The 15,953-nt window shown below is 38.1% G+C and overlaps 1 protein-coding gene across 1 annotated transcript in view; it reads right to left on the bottom strand.

Annotated features, from left to right (window-relative positions):
• The window catches only part of TSEN15 (tRNA splicing endonuclease subunit 15), a 33,445-nt gene that overhangs the window by 12,634 nt on the left and 4,858 nt on the right, over window positions 1-15,953 (bottom strand). The window contains 5 exon segments of the mRNA XM_044003133.1: window positions 8,711-8,846; window positions 9,131-9,212; window positions 11,900-12,140; window positions 12,142-12,197; window positions 14,157-14,213. Of these exon segments, the coding sequence (XP_043859068.1) occupies window positions 8,711-8,846; window positions 9,131-9,212; window positions 11,900-12,140; window positions 12,142-12,197; window positions 14,157-14,213 (572 nt within the window).

Raw genomic sequence — 15,953 nt, 5'->3', positions numbered from 1 at the left:
ATAGCACAAAAGTAAAATGATTGAAAAATGCTGTATAATCTACAGCTTGCCCTTTTGCAAGATCCTGAGATATATCTATTAGCACCCTCTCGGAGACCATCTTTGATGTCTAGATTGTCTCTCTCCATTTATATATATTTCTATTCATGAGACTTCTACAAAAAGAATTGCTCAAAAGAAAAGAATTTATAATTATATGCATTTTCTAACTTTTTACTGAAGGGAAAATTATGTGGGTTTTTAAAAATAAAAGCAGTGACAAAAACTTTAATTTGCCAAGTTCAATGCGTAGAAATGCAGGCTTTTTTCCCTCTCATCATGAATGCAGTGACATGCCTGTATTTGAAAATGAAGTTGATAATTGGTCTATCTTATTCAGGCTAATGCTGTGTATAGCAACATGAAGGGATAGTAAATCCTTTTAAAATAATTAGAGCCTTAAAAGGAAGGGAAGACTGATGATGGAGTTATCTGAAAGCTATTTATTAGGGAAAATTACATTTAACAAAGAGAAATAAAACTTTTTTATATAATGTAGGGAAAAAAGCAATAGGCTATCTTTTGAAAACTATAATGAGAGAAACTGGATGGTCATATGGATTGGTGAATTACACCATGAAGTCAAAGACTGGAATTCTAATATTTAACTGAATTCAGCAAACGTTTCTTAAATGCCTAACATATGCATGGTACTGGGCTAGGCTCTGGAGGGGGAAAAAAAAAAAAGATGAAAAAGATTCTATGGCCTCAAGAAGCTTATATCCTTATAGAATCTCAGCTCTGCCCCTGACTCAGCCAAGGAGTGTGGGTGTTTTCAACTCTAAAAGCCTCAATTTTCTTATCTATAAAAGAGCCTGGTCAAAAAAAAAAAAAAGTTTGGCAAAAGTTCTCAGAATGCCACAATAAATCCCTAGCTGTTGTACAAGTGAAATACCAGAGAGTGGGATGTCTTCTAAACCTAGAAGACGGGTAGGCTCTATAATACTTCAGAGATTCTTTATTTTGAAATGAGTGAAAAAAGGAACAGAAATGAAAATCATTTAGTGTCTGTTATAGCTAAATGTAGTTGCTATTTAATGAATCATGTGTCAATGAAACTGGGAAATCTTAAAGCCATGTTGCCATTCATTCTCACCCATTTCCTACAGTTGTTCAGCAAATTTGAAAACTGGATTAATGTTAAAAACCCTCATTGGCTGGGGCAGCTAGATGGCACAGTGGATAAAGCACCAGCCCTGGATTCAGGAGGACCTGAGTTCAAATACAACCTCAGACACTTGACATCTACTAGCTCTGTGATCTTAACCCTCATTGCCGCTCCCCGACCCCCCCCCCCCCCACACACACACAAAGGCCCTCATTGGTCATTTTCCATCTATTAAAAACAAACCCTATATATTTAACTTAACTAAGCCTCCCAAGATAAAACTTAGGTAAGGAACACATCACAAATTTAAAAATAAAGTTTGTGATTTTAAACTGCAGCTCTCTCTGGTACAATATCTCTACTAGGTCTATTAGACTCCTGGAGAGCAGGGACTGTTTATTTTTGGCCTTTTTAAAAATATCTTAAATGAAAAATGTCCTTTTGGTTCTGTTCACTTCACTATCAGTCCATACAAGTGTGCCCAGGTTTCTCTGAAATAGTCCCCCTTCATCAAATAGTATTCCACTATATTAATATACTACAGTTTGTTCAACCATTCCTTAATTAATGGGCATTCCCTTTGGTATCCAGTTCTTTGCACCAAATAAAGAGCTGCTATAAGTATTTTTAAAAAGAGAGTCTTTTTTCTTTCTTTGATTTCTTTAGAGTATATATTTATATTTATATATATATATATATATACATATATATATATATATATATATATACATATATATATATATATATATATATATATACTCTATCTCTTAGAGTGGTATTACTTGGTTAAAGCGGATGTACTGTTTTGTAATTTTTGTGGCAACTGCTCCAAATGGCTTTCCAAAATGGCTGGATCAATTCAGTTCTACAACAGCACATTAGAGCATCAATTTTCCCAAAGACCCTTCCAACATTTATTGTCATCCTTTTTTATCAACTTTGCTGACATACAAGGTGTGAGGTGGAACCTCAAGAGTGCTTTAATTTGCATTTCTCTAATTATTAGTGACTTGATGCATTTTTTTTTTCATATGGCTACCAACAGCTTGGACTTTTTCCTCTGCAAACCACCTGTTTCGATTGGCTTAGCTATTTAAAGGTTGTATAATTTTTGTTCAAACAATGAAGCTGTTCCATTTAATTCTGTCAGGGGAGAATAGGGGATCACTAGTGGTAACTGGAATTTTAATAATTTAATCTCTTATTACTACATTAAAATTTCATCAAATGTGACAAAATCCTGTGAATTTATCAACTGAATGAGGCAGGAGGAGACCACTCAATTATCTCTTTCATAATGATCACATCTGATGCCCCTTTCAGAAAATAAAACTGATAAACTTTGAAAGAGATGAAAAAGGCCTATTTGATCATTTAGATTCCTATTTTATTCAATGAAGACTATGTTATACCTTATAAATCTGTAGACTTTACAGTATATTATAATCATTTCATTAATGTTTAATAATAGGAATGCTTTTCAAGCTATCAAAAAGCTATGTTACTTAACTAACAAGTCTAATGATTCATTGATAAGACTTAAATAGGTTAATTCTCATCTCTGCACAGGGAAACCCCATCAACATAATATATATGGATTTGAATAGAACATCTGACAGTCTCATATATCATCACTGTAGAAAAATTGAAGAGATGTGAAATTGATAATAATACCTTTAAGTGGGTTCAAAATTGGTTGACTGACTTAACCCAAAGAATAACTAACAGATCAATGTTGATTTGAGTGAATTAGAGGATTTTTTCATAGGATTATAAATAGCTTTGATTTCATCTGAAAACTACTTGTTCATATCCTTTAACCATTTCTTAACTGGGGAATGACTCATTTTTGACTCAGTTCTTTATATATTTGAGAAATGAGGCCTTTATCAAACAATATAAAAATTTTCCATAGTTATCATTACTAACTGTATCTTATTCTATCCTATTTTTACTGTTTATCCTCTTTCACCCTCTCTCCCCTCAAAAGTGTTTTGCTGGGGGCAACTAAGTGGTTCAGTGGATAAAGCACCGGCCCTGGATTCAGAAGGACCCGAGTTCAAATCCAGACTTAGACACTTGACACATACTAGCTGTGTGACCTTGGGCGAGTCACTTAACCCTCATTGCCCCACCAAAAAAAAAGTGTTTTGCTTTTGACCACCACCTACCCCAATCCATTATTCCTCCTATCAGCCCCACTTACCTGTCTCTTATCCCTTTCCCTTCCTACTTCTCTGTAGGATAAGATTTTTATACTCAAGCTAGTGTGTATGCTATTCTCTCTTTCAGCCAATTCCAATGAAATTAAGGTTCAAGCACTGTTTGCCACCCCAACCTCATTTCCCCCCTCCACTATAGAAACTCTTTCATATTTCTTTTATGTGAGATAATTTACCCCATTCTACCACTCCCTTTCCTGTTTTCCCAAGGGATCCCTCTTTTCCACTCCTTAATTTTATTTTTTCATATGTCATCCCATTATAGTCATCCTTATTTTTTAGATACCCCATCACAGTCAACTCAAACCCTTCTGTCTCTGTGTTTCTAACTGTTCTAATAATTATAAAGTTATTTGGAATTACAAGTATCTTCTTCCAATGTAGGAATATAAAAAATGTAACTTTATTGCATCTCTCATGATTTCTCTTTCTTGTTTACCTTTTTATGATTCTCTTGAGTCTTGTACTTGAAAGTCAAATTGTCTATTCAGGTCTGTTTTTTTTTGTCAGGAATGCTTGAAAATCTTTTATTTCATTAAATATCCATTTTCCATGATGGATTATACTCAGTTTTGCAGGGTAAATTATTCTGGGTTGTAACCCTAGCTCCTTTGTTTTCTGGAATATCAAATCCCAAGCCCCCTATCCTTTAATGTAGAAGTTGCTATATATTTTGTTATCTGATTGTGGCTCCATGATATTTGAATTGTTCTTTTGTGGTGCTTGCAATAATTTCTCCTTGGCCTGGGAGCTCAAATAGAATTTGGCTATTGCTTCTTCTTCCTCTTCCTCTTCCTCCTCTTCCTCCTCCTCCTCTTCCTCCTCTTCCTCTTCTTCTTCCTCTTCCTCTTCTTCTTCCTCTTCCTCTTCTTCCTCTTCTTCTTCCTCTTCCTCTTCTTCTTCTTCTTCTTCTTCTTCTTCTTCTTCTTCTTCTTCTTCTTCCTCCTCCTCCTCCTCCTCCTCCTTCTTCTTGTTCTTGTTCTTGTTCTTCTTCTTGGTGAGGCAATTGGGGTTAAGTGACTTGCCCAGGGTCACACAGCTAGTAAGTGTTAAGTGTCTGAGGCCTGATTTGAACTCAGTTCCTCCTGAATCCAGAGCCAGTACTCTATCCACTGCACCACCTAGCTGCCCTTGGCTATATATTCTTGAGAATTTTTATTTGGGGATGTCTTTCAATAGGTGATTGGTGGTTGTTTTGTTTTTTTTCAAATTTCTATTTTATTTTCTGCTTCTAACATATCAGGGCAGTTTTTCTTGATAATTTCTTGAAGGATAATGTCTAGGCTCTTGTTCTGACTGTGGCTTTCACATAGTCCAATAATTCTTAAATAATGTCTCTTGGATCTATTTTCCAAGTCAGTTCTTTTTCTAATAAGATTTCACATTTTCTTCTGTTTTTTCACTTTTTTGATTTTGTTTTATTACTTCTTGATATGTCATGGGAGTCGTTAACTTCCACTTGTCCAATTCTATTTTTTAAAAATTATTTTCTTCAGTGAGCTTTTATACTTCCTTTTCCAGTGCCAGCAAAGTGAATAACCTAGAAATCTTGTCATGTCTCCCACTCCCAGAAAATTCTCAGACTTCTCTGTTCACAACGAAAGTTAAGTGAACTCTCTGCTATCTGTATACCAACCAGTCCTCAGGGAGCTGGCAATCCTTACCTCAACCCTGAGCAGGACCAACAGCTCTGACCTGAAGCACTAATCCAAGCTCTCATCCTAGTGCATTTTTACCACTCTCATGCCAGTAGAAAAAAATGAATGATAAATCAAGTACAACCAAAACTCAATGAAGGACTTCTACTAGATGTGTGTATAACTATATGCTTTCATATATATATATATATATATATGAGAAAGGATCCAATAACCTCAAAGATAAAGATCCTTTAGGATAAAAAAAGAAAAATCTAAAACACACAAAAAAGTTGTCTAAAAATTTTCATATGGCCATAATGTATCTAGTTACAAAAAACTGAAGACAATTTAATTGTATTGGAAAAGTAAATAAACTGGACAAAGATTCTAATGAGGACTTACATGCTGAAATAAATTAACTTAAATGTAAATAGTTACTAAGCAAATTTAATTAGTTGAATTTATGTTTGATATTAAGTTTTTAATAAAGCACTTAAAAAGGAAATGAGGTGCTTGGTCTAGATAATCTCTAAGATATTTTTCAGTTCTATGATTCTCCAAATACGTGCGCGCGTGCGCGCGTGTGTGTGTGTGTGTGTGTGTGTGTGTGTGTGTGTGTGTGCTTGTTGGTCCTTCATTGTCAAAGATCAATGACATCATGATATGAGCGATGTCTTCACTTGCACATGAGTTGTGTATGTGTGTTATATTTCTGCTGAGCCTTGAGTAAGTCGTATGTGTAATTACAGTTATTTACTACAACATGTTGTCCTTAAAAACATAGTAGCAAAAAATTATCAGTGATACTTAATGTAGAAATCTAATTCTATGGTTTACATTTCTATACCATGCTTTTAAAACATAAGCTTAAACTTTATGTTTACAATCAACTTAAATGAAAATCTTTAATCTAGAAACAGATCTATTCAAGGCAGTGTGATTATCAGTTATTATTGATATTCACTCATTCACTATCAATATGACTTTCTCATTAAATAAATAGAAATGGGCATTAGATCAATCCCATTCTCCCACTGGACATTAGCAACCAACATCAAATAAGCAACTGTACAAGGGGAAAGCATAGACATGGTCCTCTAAGTCTCATTAAATCTCATATCAAAGTATTTTAATAGTAACAATATACTATATATACTTTTAAAAAAATAACAATCATAAGTTACAAAGTGTACAGTTGCTCAAAGTAACTCATTCAGTCTACTACCATCTAAATATACATTCCTCTGTAATGGAATCCATCCTACTCTTGCCAGAAACTGTGTAAACAAAGTCACCAGGCACTGGATTTTAACAAAAATTCAATGCCTAAGACATAGAGAAATGAATGTAGAGACTGGTTGGACATTGTTGTAGCGTATACAGATATAAAATATAAAGCTGACTGGGGCTATTAATTTTTAACACATCAGGATGTACACTCATAAGGGAAACACAGTTAATTAATGGAAAAAAAACAAACAAAACACTCCATCACTCTATACTCAAGCAGCTCGGCAATGAACTACACTATAGGAAAAAGAGAAGACATTGATTTTTGCCGTGTGACTTCAGACAAAAAAAAAAGTCATAAGCCTCAGTTTCCCTCTCTATATAACCGAAATGACAATACCAACCCTATTTACTTTACAAGATTATCATCAATCAATTTTATCAATTAAAAAGCATTTATTGGGGCAGCTAGGTGGCACAGTGGATAGGGCACCAGCCCTGGATTCAGGAGGACCTGAGTTCAAATCCAGCCTCAGACACTTAACACTTACTAGCTGTGTGACCCTGGGCAAGTCACTTAACCCCAATTGCCTTCAGAAGAAAAAAAGCATTTATTAAGCACCCTACTATGTGCCAGGCATAGGATGCATATGATGAAACTGGAGTTTAATAACGCTAAAAACATGGGCCTGTTGTAGAAAAAAAAAACAAAAAACAAAAGCTAGCTCCAGGCTGTAATTGAAATAGGGACTGAGAGCTATGGAAGAAGCATTTTAAGTGACAATATATGGGGTCTCTCAGGAGGTAGGAGATGGTTTCAGAAAAGCAATGGCTGAAAAGCTTTGGAATATAGCTCTTGTAACAAGAGGGAACAGAGCATAAGTGGCAATTTCCCATCATATCAGGGGTTGGCTCCCATTCTAAGTTAACTTATCTGATGGGGGCAGCACAAGGGATGAAGGACCAACCTTGTGGTCAGGAAGCCCTGAGATCAATGCTTGACTACCACATGATGAGTAAGTCACTGAAACAACATCTCAGAGCCCTAGACAATGCTTTATGATTCATTGCAGAATAGGTGCCGACCTGAGTTGGTGCTAAGGAAGTTTCCTCATCAGGAGTTCCCCACAGCAAGGAAATCATAACGTGTGTCCAATCATGATATTCAAGTACACAAAGAAATTTAAAAGACCTGAGCAACAAAAGCAGACTAAAGAGTCCTTTTCACAAGGAAAGCAAGAAAATAAGTAATTTGGCCCCCAAATTCCTTCACATGGGGACCCATATATCATGCTTAAAAGAAATAAATGAAATCTTAGAACTAGAAGGAATCTGAGAAGTCATACTCTAATCCCTTCAATTTGTCGATGAAGAGACAAAGGAACAAAAGATCTCTGGTGTCCAAGCTAACTTGAAACCTCATCCAACAAACAGACTCAATGTGACCAACACGTTCTAGTGACAGCCAAAAATTCAGCTACAATCTCAGACTGCAGTCAAGAAGCCTGGTGAGCAGAACAAGGGAGGGCAGGGTTCCAAGGCTTTCTGCACTGGGCAGATTTTGCCGGGGGTGCTGCACTGAGGTCTGGGCACTGAATTTCAGGAGGAACACTAACAAACTGGATACACACAGGGGAGGGAGGGACCCCAGAGTGGTAAAAGGACTTAAGATTAAGGTAGACTTAGGAGGATCAGAGATATTTAGCCTAGAGGAGAGAAAACTTAGGGAGGACAAGATAATGGTCTTGTTCTGCCCTGACCCCAGAGAGCAGAACTATGACCAGTAGGTGAAAGGTGAATGGAGGTAGAGTTGAACTCAAAGTAAAGAAAAAAAATCTCAAACCCCGGGAGGTCAACGCAAAAGTAAAACAGGCTCCCTCAGAAGTGGAAGGTTCCCATTCATGGAGGTCTCCAGGTGGAGGCTAAATAGCCGCCAGCTACATATGTTGTAAAGGATATTTTTGTTCCAGTATGAATTGGTCTTGATGAGGTCTGAAGGCTCTTTTGCTTCTGTGATTCTTTGGCCCACCTTGAATTATTCTCTCTATTCTCTGAAGTCCTAAGATATTTATTGCTTCTATTACCCACTCTGACATCTGGTTGTACCTGTATGCGTTTGTCACCCTATATTCATATTCATATTCATTCATGTAGGCCTTTTGTCTTATGTTTCTTTATTTCCCTCACTGTATGGTGTAGGACACACAGGGAATTAATACATATTTAAATGATATAAAATAATTACATGTTAGTTAATATATACTTATCTGAACAACAGTCATATCCATAATTAGAAATAAGAGGAATAAAGTTATTATATAATTCATTTTATGTTCCTGATGCATAAAATCCACAATATGAATTTCAAACCTGTTAAAATAAAAAGTATTAACTCTTAACTGAAGGCTTTTTTGTTTTTCATTTGGGGAGCTGACTGGACTGATAAATCAACACTGAAGTCACCTGCTCACCTCTCATGACTGAACGATTCATGAACAGATGTTGGCACCACAATCTGTAACCTTTCTCCTTCCTTCTCATGACCGTGGAGGCAAATGAGCTGGAGCTCTGGTAGTCCTACACTCTTTACCTCATGCCAGTGTCTACCTGAAAGAATACCATTAAAAAATAACCATTACTGCAAACAGAAACTCAAAACAATGAACTTTCTCTGAACTAAAAAGATTTAACAGCTACAAGCAACATTATTTACTACAGCCTTCTCTCTATCTCACTAATCTTTACTATGACAAGTAAGAAAGATTCAAGATCAACCACCCCTAGAAAAGTAATGAAGAAAGTAACAGCCACATTAATGACTGCTTCCTTATCAAAATTCTAACACTGCATCTCCTTGCCCACCTTAGTCCCTCTCCCCCAAAAAAACTTACCTTCCAGAAGGTCCAGGTAAACCAAGAAAGCTGTATAAACTTGAGAAGTCTCTGCCACGTCTAATTCCAGCATCTCCAAAAACTGAAAGTCGAAGTAAATATAAAATTGTTAAGAAGGAATATTTGGTTTCATTCATTCAACAAATACTTATTGCCTGCCTATTGTGTGTACGCAGCAAAGTAAGAGACAGCTCCAGTCCTGAGGAACTCCCAGTCTTTGCCACTTAATAGCCCCATGACCTTGGACATTTTCCTCATTTGATGACCCACATCAACTCTATAAAGCTATGATGCCATGATCTTGAGGAGACAACATATACACAGATCCTTAAACAACAATACAAGGGAGTGGATAACTGAATTTCTAATGAGCGCTCTCCACTAGATGGTAAAAAAAACTCCTTCAGAATTGAGTCCTATCTTACTATCTTCCAGCTTCCCAGTAGTTGAGAAGCAGTTTCCTCTTAAGTATATTCAACTGCTGTTTCATATCTTTGGAATAGAAAGAATTAAGGCAACAGAAGATCTCTATTAAACAAAAACTTGTTTCAGCAGCCCTGAAATCACTTGTGTGACCAAAGTGAAAGATCTGGAACTGTGAAAACATGTCTTAACAGCACTAAATCTGGATTTTTTTTTTAAGTTAAGGGAATGGAAAACTAGCAAACTGCTTATCTAATAAAACACCCAAGGATAGGACATTATGAACCTGAAGAACTTTCAGAGGATGTTTAGAAGATGTCCTCATCTCTTCTGAAACAACAGAAAAGTTCCTGGGACCAATTGGACTGAGATTACACCCTGCTCTCCATTCATTCATGCTAAGAATATTTATAGTACATTTACTATAGACCTGCGCTGTTCTGGGCTGCAGAACACATGTCACAAGATGCTCATCAATACACATACCTGCTCTTGGATGACTGACAAGTAAACATCAGGCAACTGCCTTTTTCTTTCCCTAATTCTGACAGAAAAGACTTCTTTAAAAGAATAGGATTTTTGTACCCTCTAAGTAGTCCAATTCAGGAAACTTTTCAAACTTATTAAGGAATCTAAATCATTTCTACGTAAAAAGACAATGCCAATCCTATTTGTCTCCCAGAATTGTTGAGAATCATAGCATAAGGGATGTGGACTTTGCCATACAAATGTAATTTAATGTACTCTTTAATTATTTAAAAACATGATTTTGAGAAGGGCTTTACCAGGCTACAAAAAGGTCCATGAAGAGAAAAGAGGTAAGAAGTACAGTCTGTGCTATTGTAAAACAAGTCACCAGGGCCAAGTAGTATTACTTCTAAAGACCACTTATTATCAGTGCTGAAGGACTTAGCATTTGATTACATCCTGTTTAGTATTAGTTTTCTGACTAGAAGTGGCAGCATGGTGGGTTTTTTCCCCCCAGTTCTACTACAAATTAAAACATATTTAGATATTTATAATATTTAAAGTTGTAAAGATCATCTCGATTCTTAATGTTTTTTAATATCATGGGGCTTTTTGACTTTGTTGATGTCAAGGATCCCTCTGTAGTCTGATGACACCCTTCTCAGAATCATATTTTAAATAACTGAAGAGTATGCTAAATTTAAGTTGGAGGTTAGTGAAACTAAAGATGTATTTTTCCCCCATTCAAGTTCACGGACCCCAGTTTCAGAATCCTGACTTCAGACACTAGTCTAATGTCTTAATTTTACAGATGAGGAAACAGGTGAAGTTGCTCAAGGTCACACTGGTAGTAAGAGAGAAACAAAGTCAGAGGCACTGTTTCCAATACTGGACCACTACACTATTTTTTTTTTACACTACACTAGTCTTAATGGGGATTAACAAGAATTAATTAAGTACAAACATCATCTCCTCATTTTACTGTCACATCAACCTTTCAAGGTGGGTGTGCTATTGTTATACCCACTTTACAATTGAGGAAACTGAGGCAGACAGAGGTTAAGTGACTTGCTTAGGGCCACCCAGCTAGGAAATGTTTAAGGTCACATTTGAACTCAGATCTTCCTGATTTCAAGTCCACTGAGCCACCTAACTGACTTAATAAATCAGCTTAAGCCACAGTCTGTCAATTAAAATATACACACAACTGCCAAAAAAAAATACTTAAATTTTTTTTTAAAGGTGTCATTCATTCTGGCCCACTGCTGGTCACCCTATTTCATCCTGGTGATCATCCTTCAGCCAAGCACCGGGTCAAGGCTCGGGACTGGGGCCAGAAGAGCAAGTTCGAGTTTTATAGGAGACTTTTGGGGAGACCCTCCTGGGTCGCATGATCAGAGATCACTGGGTTCCAAAGGTCAAGCCAACAAGCATTGATTTAGCGCCTGCTATGTGCCAGGCACTGTGCTAAGGTAATACAAGGCGAAAACAAGCCATGACCTCAGGGAGCTCACAGTCTAAAAGGGGAGGCGAGAAGTCAACAACTAGATACAAAAAAAGGCAGAGCCAGGGATAAGTTGGATGTAACAACCGAAGGAGGGCACTAAGAGTAGGAGGCCCCGGAAAGGCTCCTTGCAGAAGGGTCAAAACTCGGGGTTTCCCCATTTTACGGAGGAGAGGTTGGATGACTTGTCTAAAGTCACACCGGGAAGAAGTGGAGGAGGGGAATTCGAACCCAGGTCTTTGGACTCGCGTCCTGGGTTCTTGGCACTTCGTGGCGTGGGGCGGGGAGCCCCGGACCTCTTCTCTAGGGTCTCCCAGCCCCGTCTCAGTCTCCCCCTCCAGCCGGGAACCGTGGGGACTCGAGGGAAGGCTGACCTGCGGGTGGCTGGTCATCCAGTTCTGTCCATCGAGAGCCCCTAAGAGGGGGTGGACGCCGCCGGCAACGCCGCCCCTGCCTGCAGTGGTCACTGCCCCACTCCCCTCCATGCCTGCCGCGCGACCGGTCACCGCGCGGTGCAGCGCAGCTTCGCTCCCCCAGTGGTGCATCCAAACAGTTCTCCGGGTGGGAAGTGAGACCCGTGTGCACGGAGGTTCCGCCTCCTCCTCTCTCCAAGCAGTTTGGTCCTGGCTGTGAGCGCTCCAGCTTCAGGCCGTGCTGCTGCTGCTCTTTCTTCTGGGACGGTGCGAGAAGGCTCTCTGCGCCTCAGCCACCCCCCAAAATACGTGTACTACCCCGCAAAGTTATCTAGCACAACCAAAACAGTGGATAAGCACCTGCTGGGTTCAGAGTACTGTTTTAGGGGCTGGGTGAAATGAGACAGAGACAGACGGAAAAAGAAAAATGAGAGACTGAGATAAGGAAGGAAAGACAGAGACAGATGGACAGATAGGAACAGAGACGAGGGGGAGTGGGATGCGGGGGGGGGCGGGGAGAGAGAGAGAGAGAGAGAGAGAGAGAGAGAGAGAGAGAGAGAGAGAGAGAGAGAGAGAGAGAGAGAGAGAGAGAGAGAGAGAGAGAGAGAGAGAGAGAGAGAGAGAAGGAGGGAGAAACGGACAGACCCGAATCACAAGGAGGGAAGGAAACACAGAGACAGAGAGACAAGAGACATACAAACAGATAAAGACAGAAAAGAAAGAGGGGTGGGGGAGGAGAAACAGAGAGGAAGGGATCAGTGGAGAAAGAGAGAGAGAGAGAGACCGACCAGATGGGGCATTTTAAAATTAAATTTTATTTTTTCAGTTGACAAAAATCAAATTTCTCTCCCTCACATGGTGGGTAGAGGGAAAGTAACACCTTGTAACAAATATACATAATCAAGCAAACAAATTCCTACATTTGGCCAAGTCCAAAATATATGTCTCATTATGCACCCTCTGTCAGGGTGTCAAGAGGTTGGTAGCATGCCTCATTATGGGAACTCTGGAATCGTTGCAATAACACTGTAAAAAAAAAAAAAAGCATTGATTCATAATACTCAGAATGACATTCACTCAGTCATTCTTAAAACAATATTGCTGTTACTGTATACAATGTTCTCTTGGTTCTGCTCATTTCATTCTTCGTTATTTTGTGCAAGTCTTTCATGTTTTTAATTATATTATGTTATGGAATTGCTTGTTTTATTCCATAAACTAACATAAATAAAATATTTTTTTTTAAAAATAAGACAAAAATTGTTTTGCTCCCTTCACTTTGCCATCAGTTCATATAAATCTTCCAAGGTTTATGGAAAACTTCATTATTTCTTATGGAAAAATAGCATTTCATTACATTCATATGCCATAATTTGTTCGGCCATTGCCCATTTGAAGAATTCCCCCTTAGTTTAGTTCTTTGCTACCACATAGAGAGATGTTATACAAAATTTTTGCACAAGGTGCTCCTTTTCCTCTTTCTTCGATCTCTTTGGGGTATAAGCCTAGTAGTGATAGTCACTTAGTCAATAGACAAGCTCCTATTAAGCACTTAGTGTATTCCAGGCATTTCACTAAGTACAGGACTTACAAAGAAAGGCAAAAACAATCCCTTCCCTCATGTTCCTTTTTTTCATTCTTGTATATACTTTATTATGAGCATTAAGGTTCTGAGGAAGGAGCTCATTAATCAGGGAGTCAGCCTACAAAAAAACCCCTATATTTATATAAAATATATACAGGGTAGAGAATTAAAAACTAGGGGAAACAAGAAAGGCTTCTACAGCTCTGGAGCTGAGTCTTAAAGGGGTCTAGGCATTCCAAGCACAGGAGGTGAGAATACTAAACCTAGATAAGACAATGTTTCCTTAGGGAACTTAGAGGGATAAGACCAATCTAGAAACAAAACAAAGGGCTACAGGAGGTCATGGGAAGAAAGTACTGATGGAGGATCATGAAAAGCTTCTATTTGAAAAATGACATCTGAGTTTGGCTTTAAAAACTGTGTAGAAATTTTACCAGGGAACAGAGGAAAAGAAGATTTTCCAGACTTAGGGCACAGGCTGAATAGAGGCATAATTCTCTTATCCTGAACTTTGCATAGGTAGGTGTCAGTAGGACAAAAGAAAGAACGGATGAGAAAACTGTTGAAGGAGTTGGAATTTTAACTGGTCCAGGACTACAGATTCAGAGGCTAGCCCTCTCTGCCCTCTCTTACCCAAGAGGTGACAATCAAATCAATGCATGAGCTGGTTTCGTGAGCAAACTGTCCTTGCTGGACAAGGGACACAAAGTAAATCAACCTTTTTAGAACCAGTGAAGGCCAGGTCTCTCATCATCCCATCACCCAGAGAGTCAGAGGTAGGGGTTATTCAGAGAAGACTAATACCTCTGGTGTGAGGGCTGAAGAAGTGAATAAATCTCCAGCCCTGTCCCCATTAGAGATTTTAAACCAATTAAAGAAGATAGAATTTACTATGGCCTTGCCCACATATCTCTCTGGAGCCTGATGCAGATAGTCATTCTATAAATCAAGAAGGAATCCATTGGGATAAGTTACTATAGAAGAAACCTCAAGAATCCTTTGGTGGCTGGGAGGTCTCTGTTAGTCCTGTTTCTTCTCATAAATGGAAGGGACCTTTAGAAACACAAACAAACCCAGAAAATATGATGAAAGAACTTTAAAACTGAAAAAAAAATCTAACATCTTAAAAATAATCTTATGGTTCTTGTAACAAGTAGAACGGGGCGATCCTAATGAGATAAAGCATTAAATGCTTCTCACCTTTTCTGGCAACTAAAGTCAGCCAGCATTTATTAAACATCCAGGACTAATCATTGGAGATTATTTTTAAAAAAGGCAAAAACAGGTGACTTCCCTCAAGCTCACATTCTAATGGGAGAAGCAACATGCAAAAAACTATGTAGAAACAAGAGATATACAGGGTAAGTGAGAGGTAATCTCAGAGGGAAGACATAAGAGACCTGGGAAAGTTTTCTTTCAGAAGGTAAGATTTTAGCTGAAACTTGAAGGAAGATGGGAGGCAGAGATGAGTTGAAAAATCATTCCATTCTCTTTTTTTTAATTATTTTTTTTAATTTTCCATCTTAGAATTTGGAACACAAAGGTTTTAAAAATTTGATGTCAAAATTTGTATTTTACATGTAATTTGGGGAAATAAGATTCTAAATATAAATAAGAAAAAAAGAAAAAAATTGTCCATCTTAATATTATTTTATTTTTTTTACAATTACATGTAAAGGATAGTTTTCAATATTCACTTTTGTAAGATTTTGAGTTCTAAATTTTTCCTCCCTCCTTCCCTTCCCTTCCCTCATCTCCCGAAGCTAGCAAGCAATGTGATATAGGTTAAGTACAATCATGTTAAACATATTTCCACATTAGTTATATTGTAAGAGAAAAATCAGAACAAAAGGGGAAAAACACTAGAAAAAAGTGGAAATAGAACATTCCATTTTCTAATGTAAAATCATTAATATCAAGGCATCCCAAGGCTTACTTGTAACCCTAGATGTCAGGGAGGCTGAGGCCAAAGGATCCCTTGTGCTCTACAGTTCTGAGCTGCATTGAGCTATGGAAATTGGGTGTCTATACTAGCTTCTACATCACTATGATGAGTCCCACTGCCCCTCTGCCAAGGAAGGAGTTGGCAGTGGGAGGACCCCAGGTTGACTAAGGAGAGGCAAATGGGCCCAGTTTGGAAATGAAGCAGGTCAAATCTCCCATCCCTTGTGAGTAGTCCCTTGCACTTTCCACTTAGGTGAGATAAGGAGATATCCAGGCTTAAATAAATAAATCAAATAACTAAAGTACAGGGCCCTACATAGTCAACACTGAGACACCACTTTGGCCAAAAAATGCTTGAATGACTGGGAACAAAAGTACTGGTTGTGAGGGGTTGAGGAACAGGGACATAATCTTTGGGTGTTAATTACAGAATGAACAATGAGAGAGCCTCTGAATGGCTCTTGTAACAATCGTGGGCCTCTACCT

This window comes from Dromiciops gliroides, chromosome 4, assembly GCF_019393635.1.
Source record: "Dromiciops gliroides isolate mDroGli1 chromosome 4, mDroGli1.pri, whole genome shotgun sequence".
In the NCBI taxonomy this organism is placed as follows: Eukaryota; Metazoa; Chordata; class Mammalia; order Microbiotheria; family Microbiotheriidae; genus Dromiciops; species Dromiciops gliroides.
This window is presented reverse-complemented; position numbering and strand designations above follow the sequence as displayed.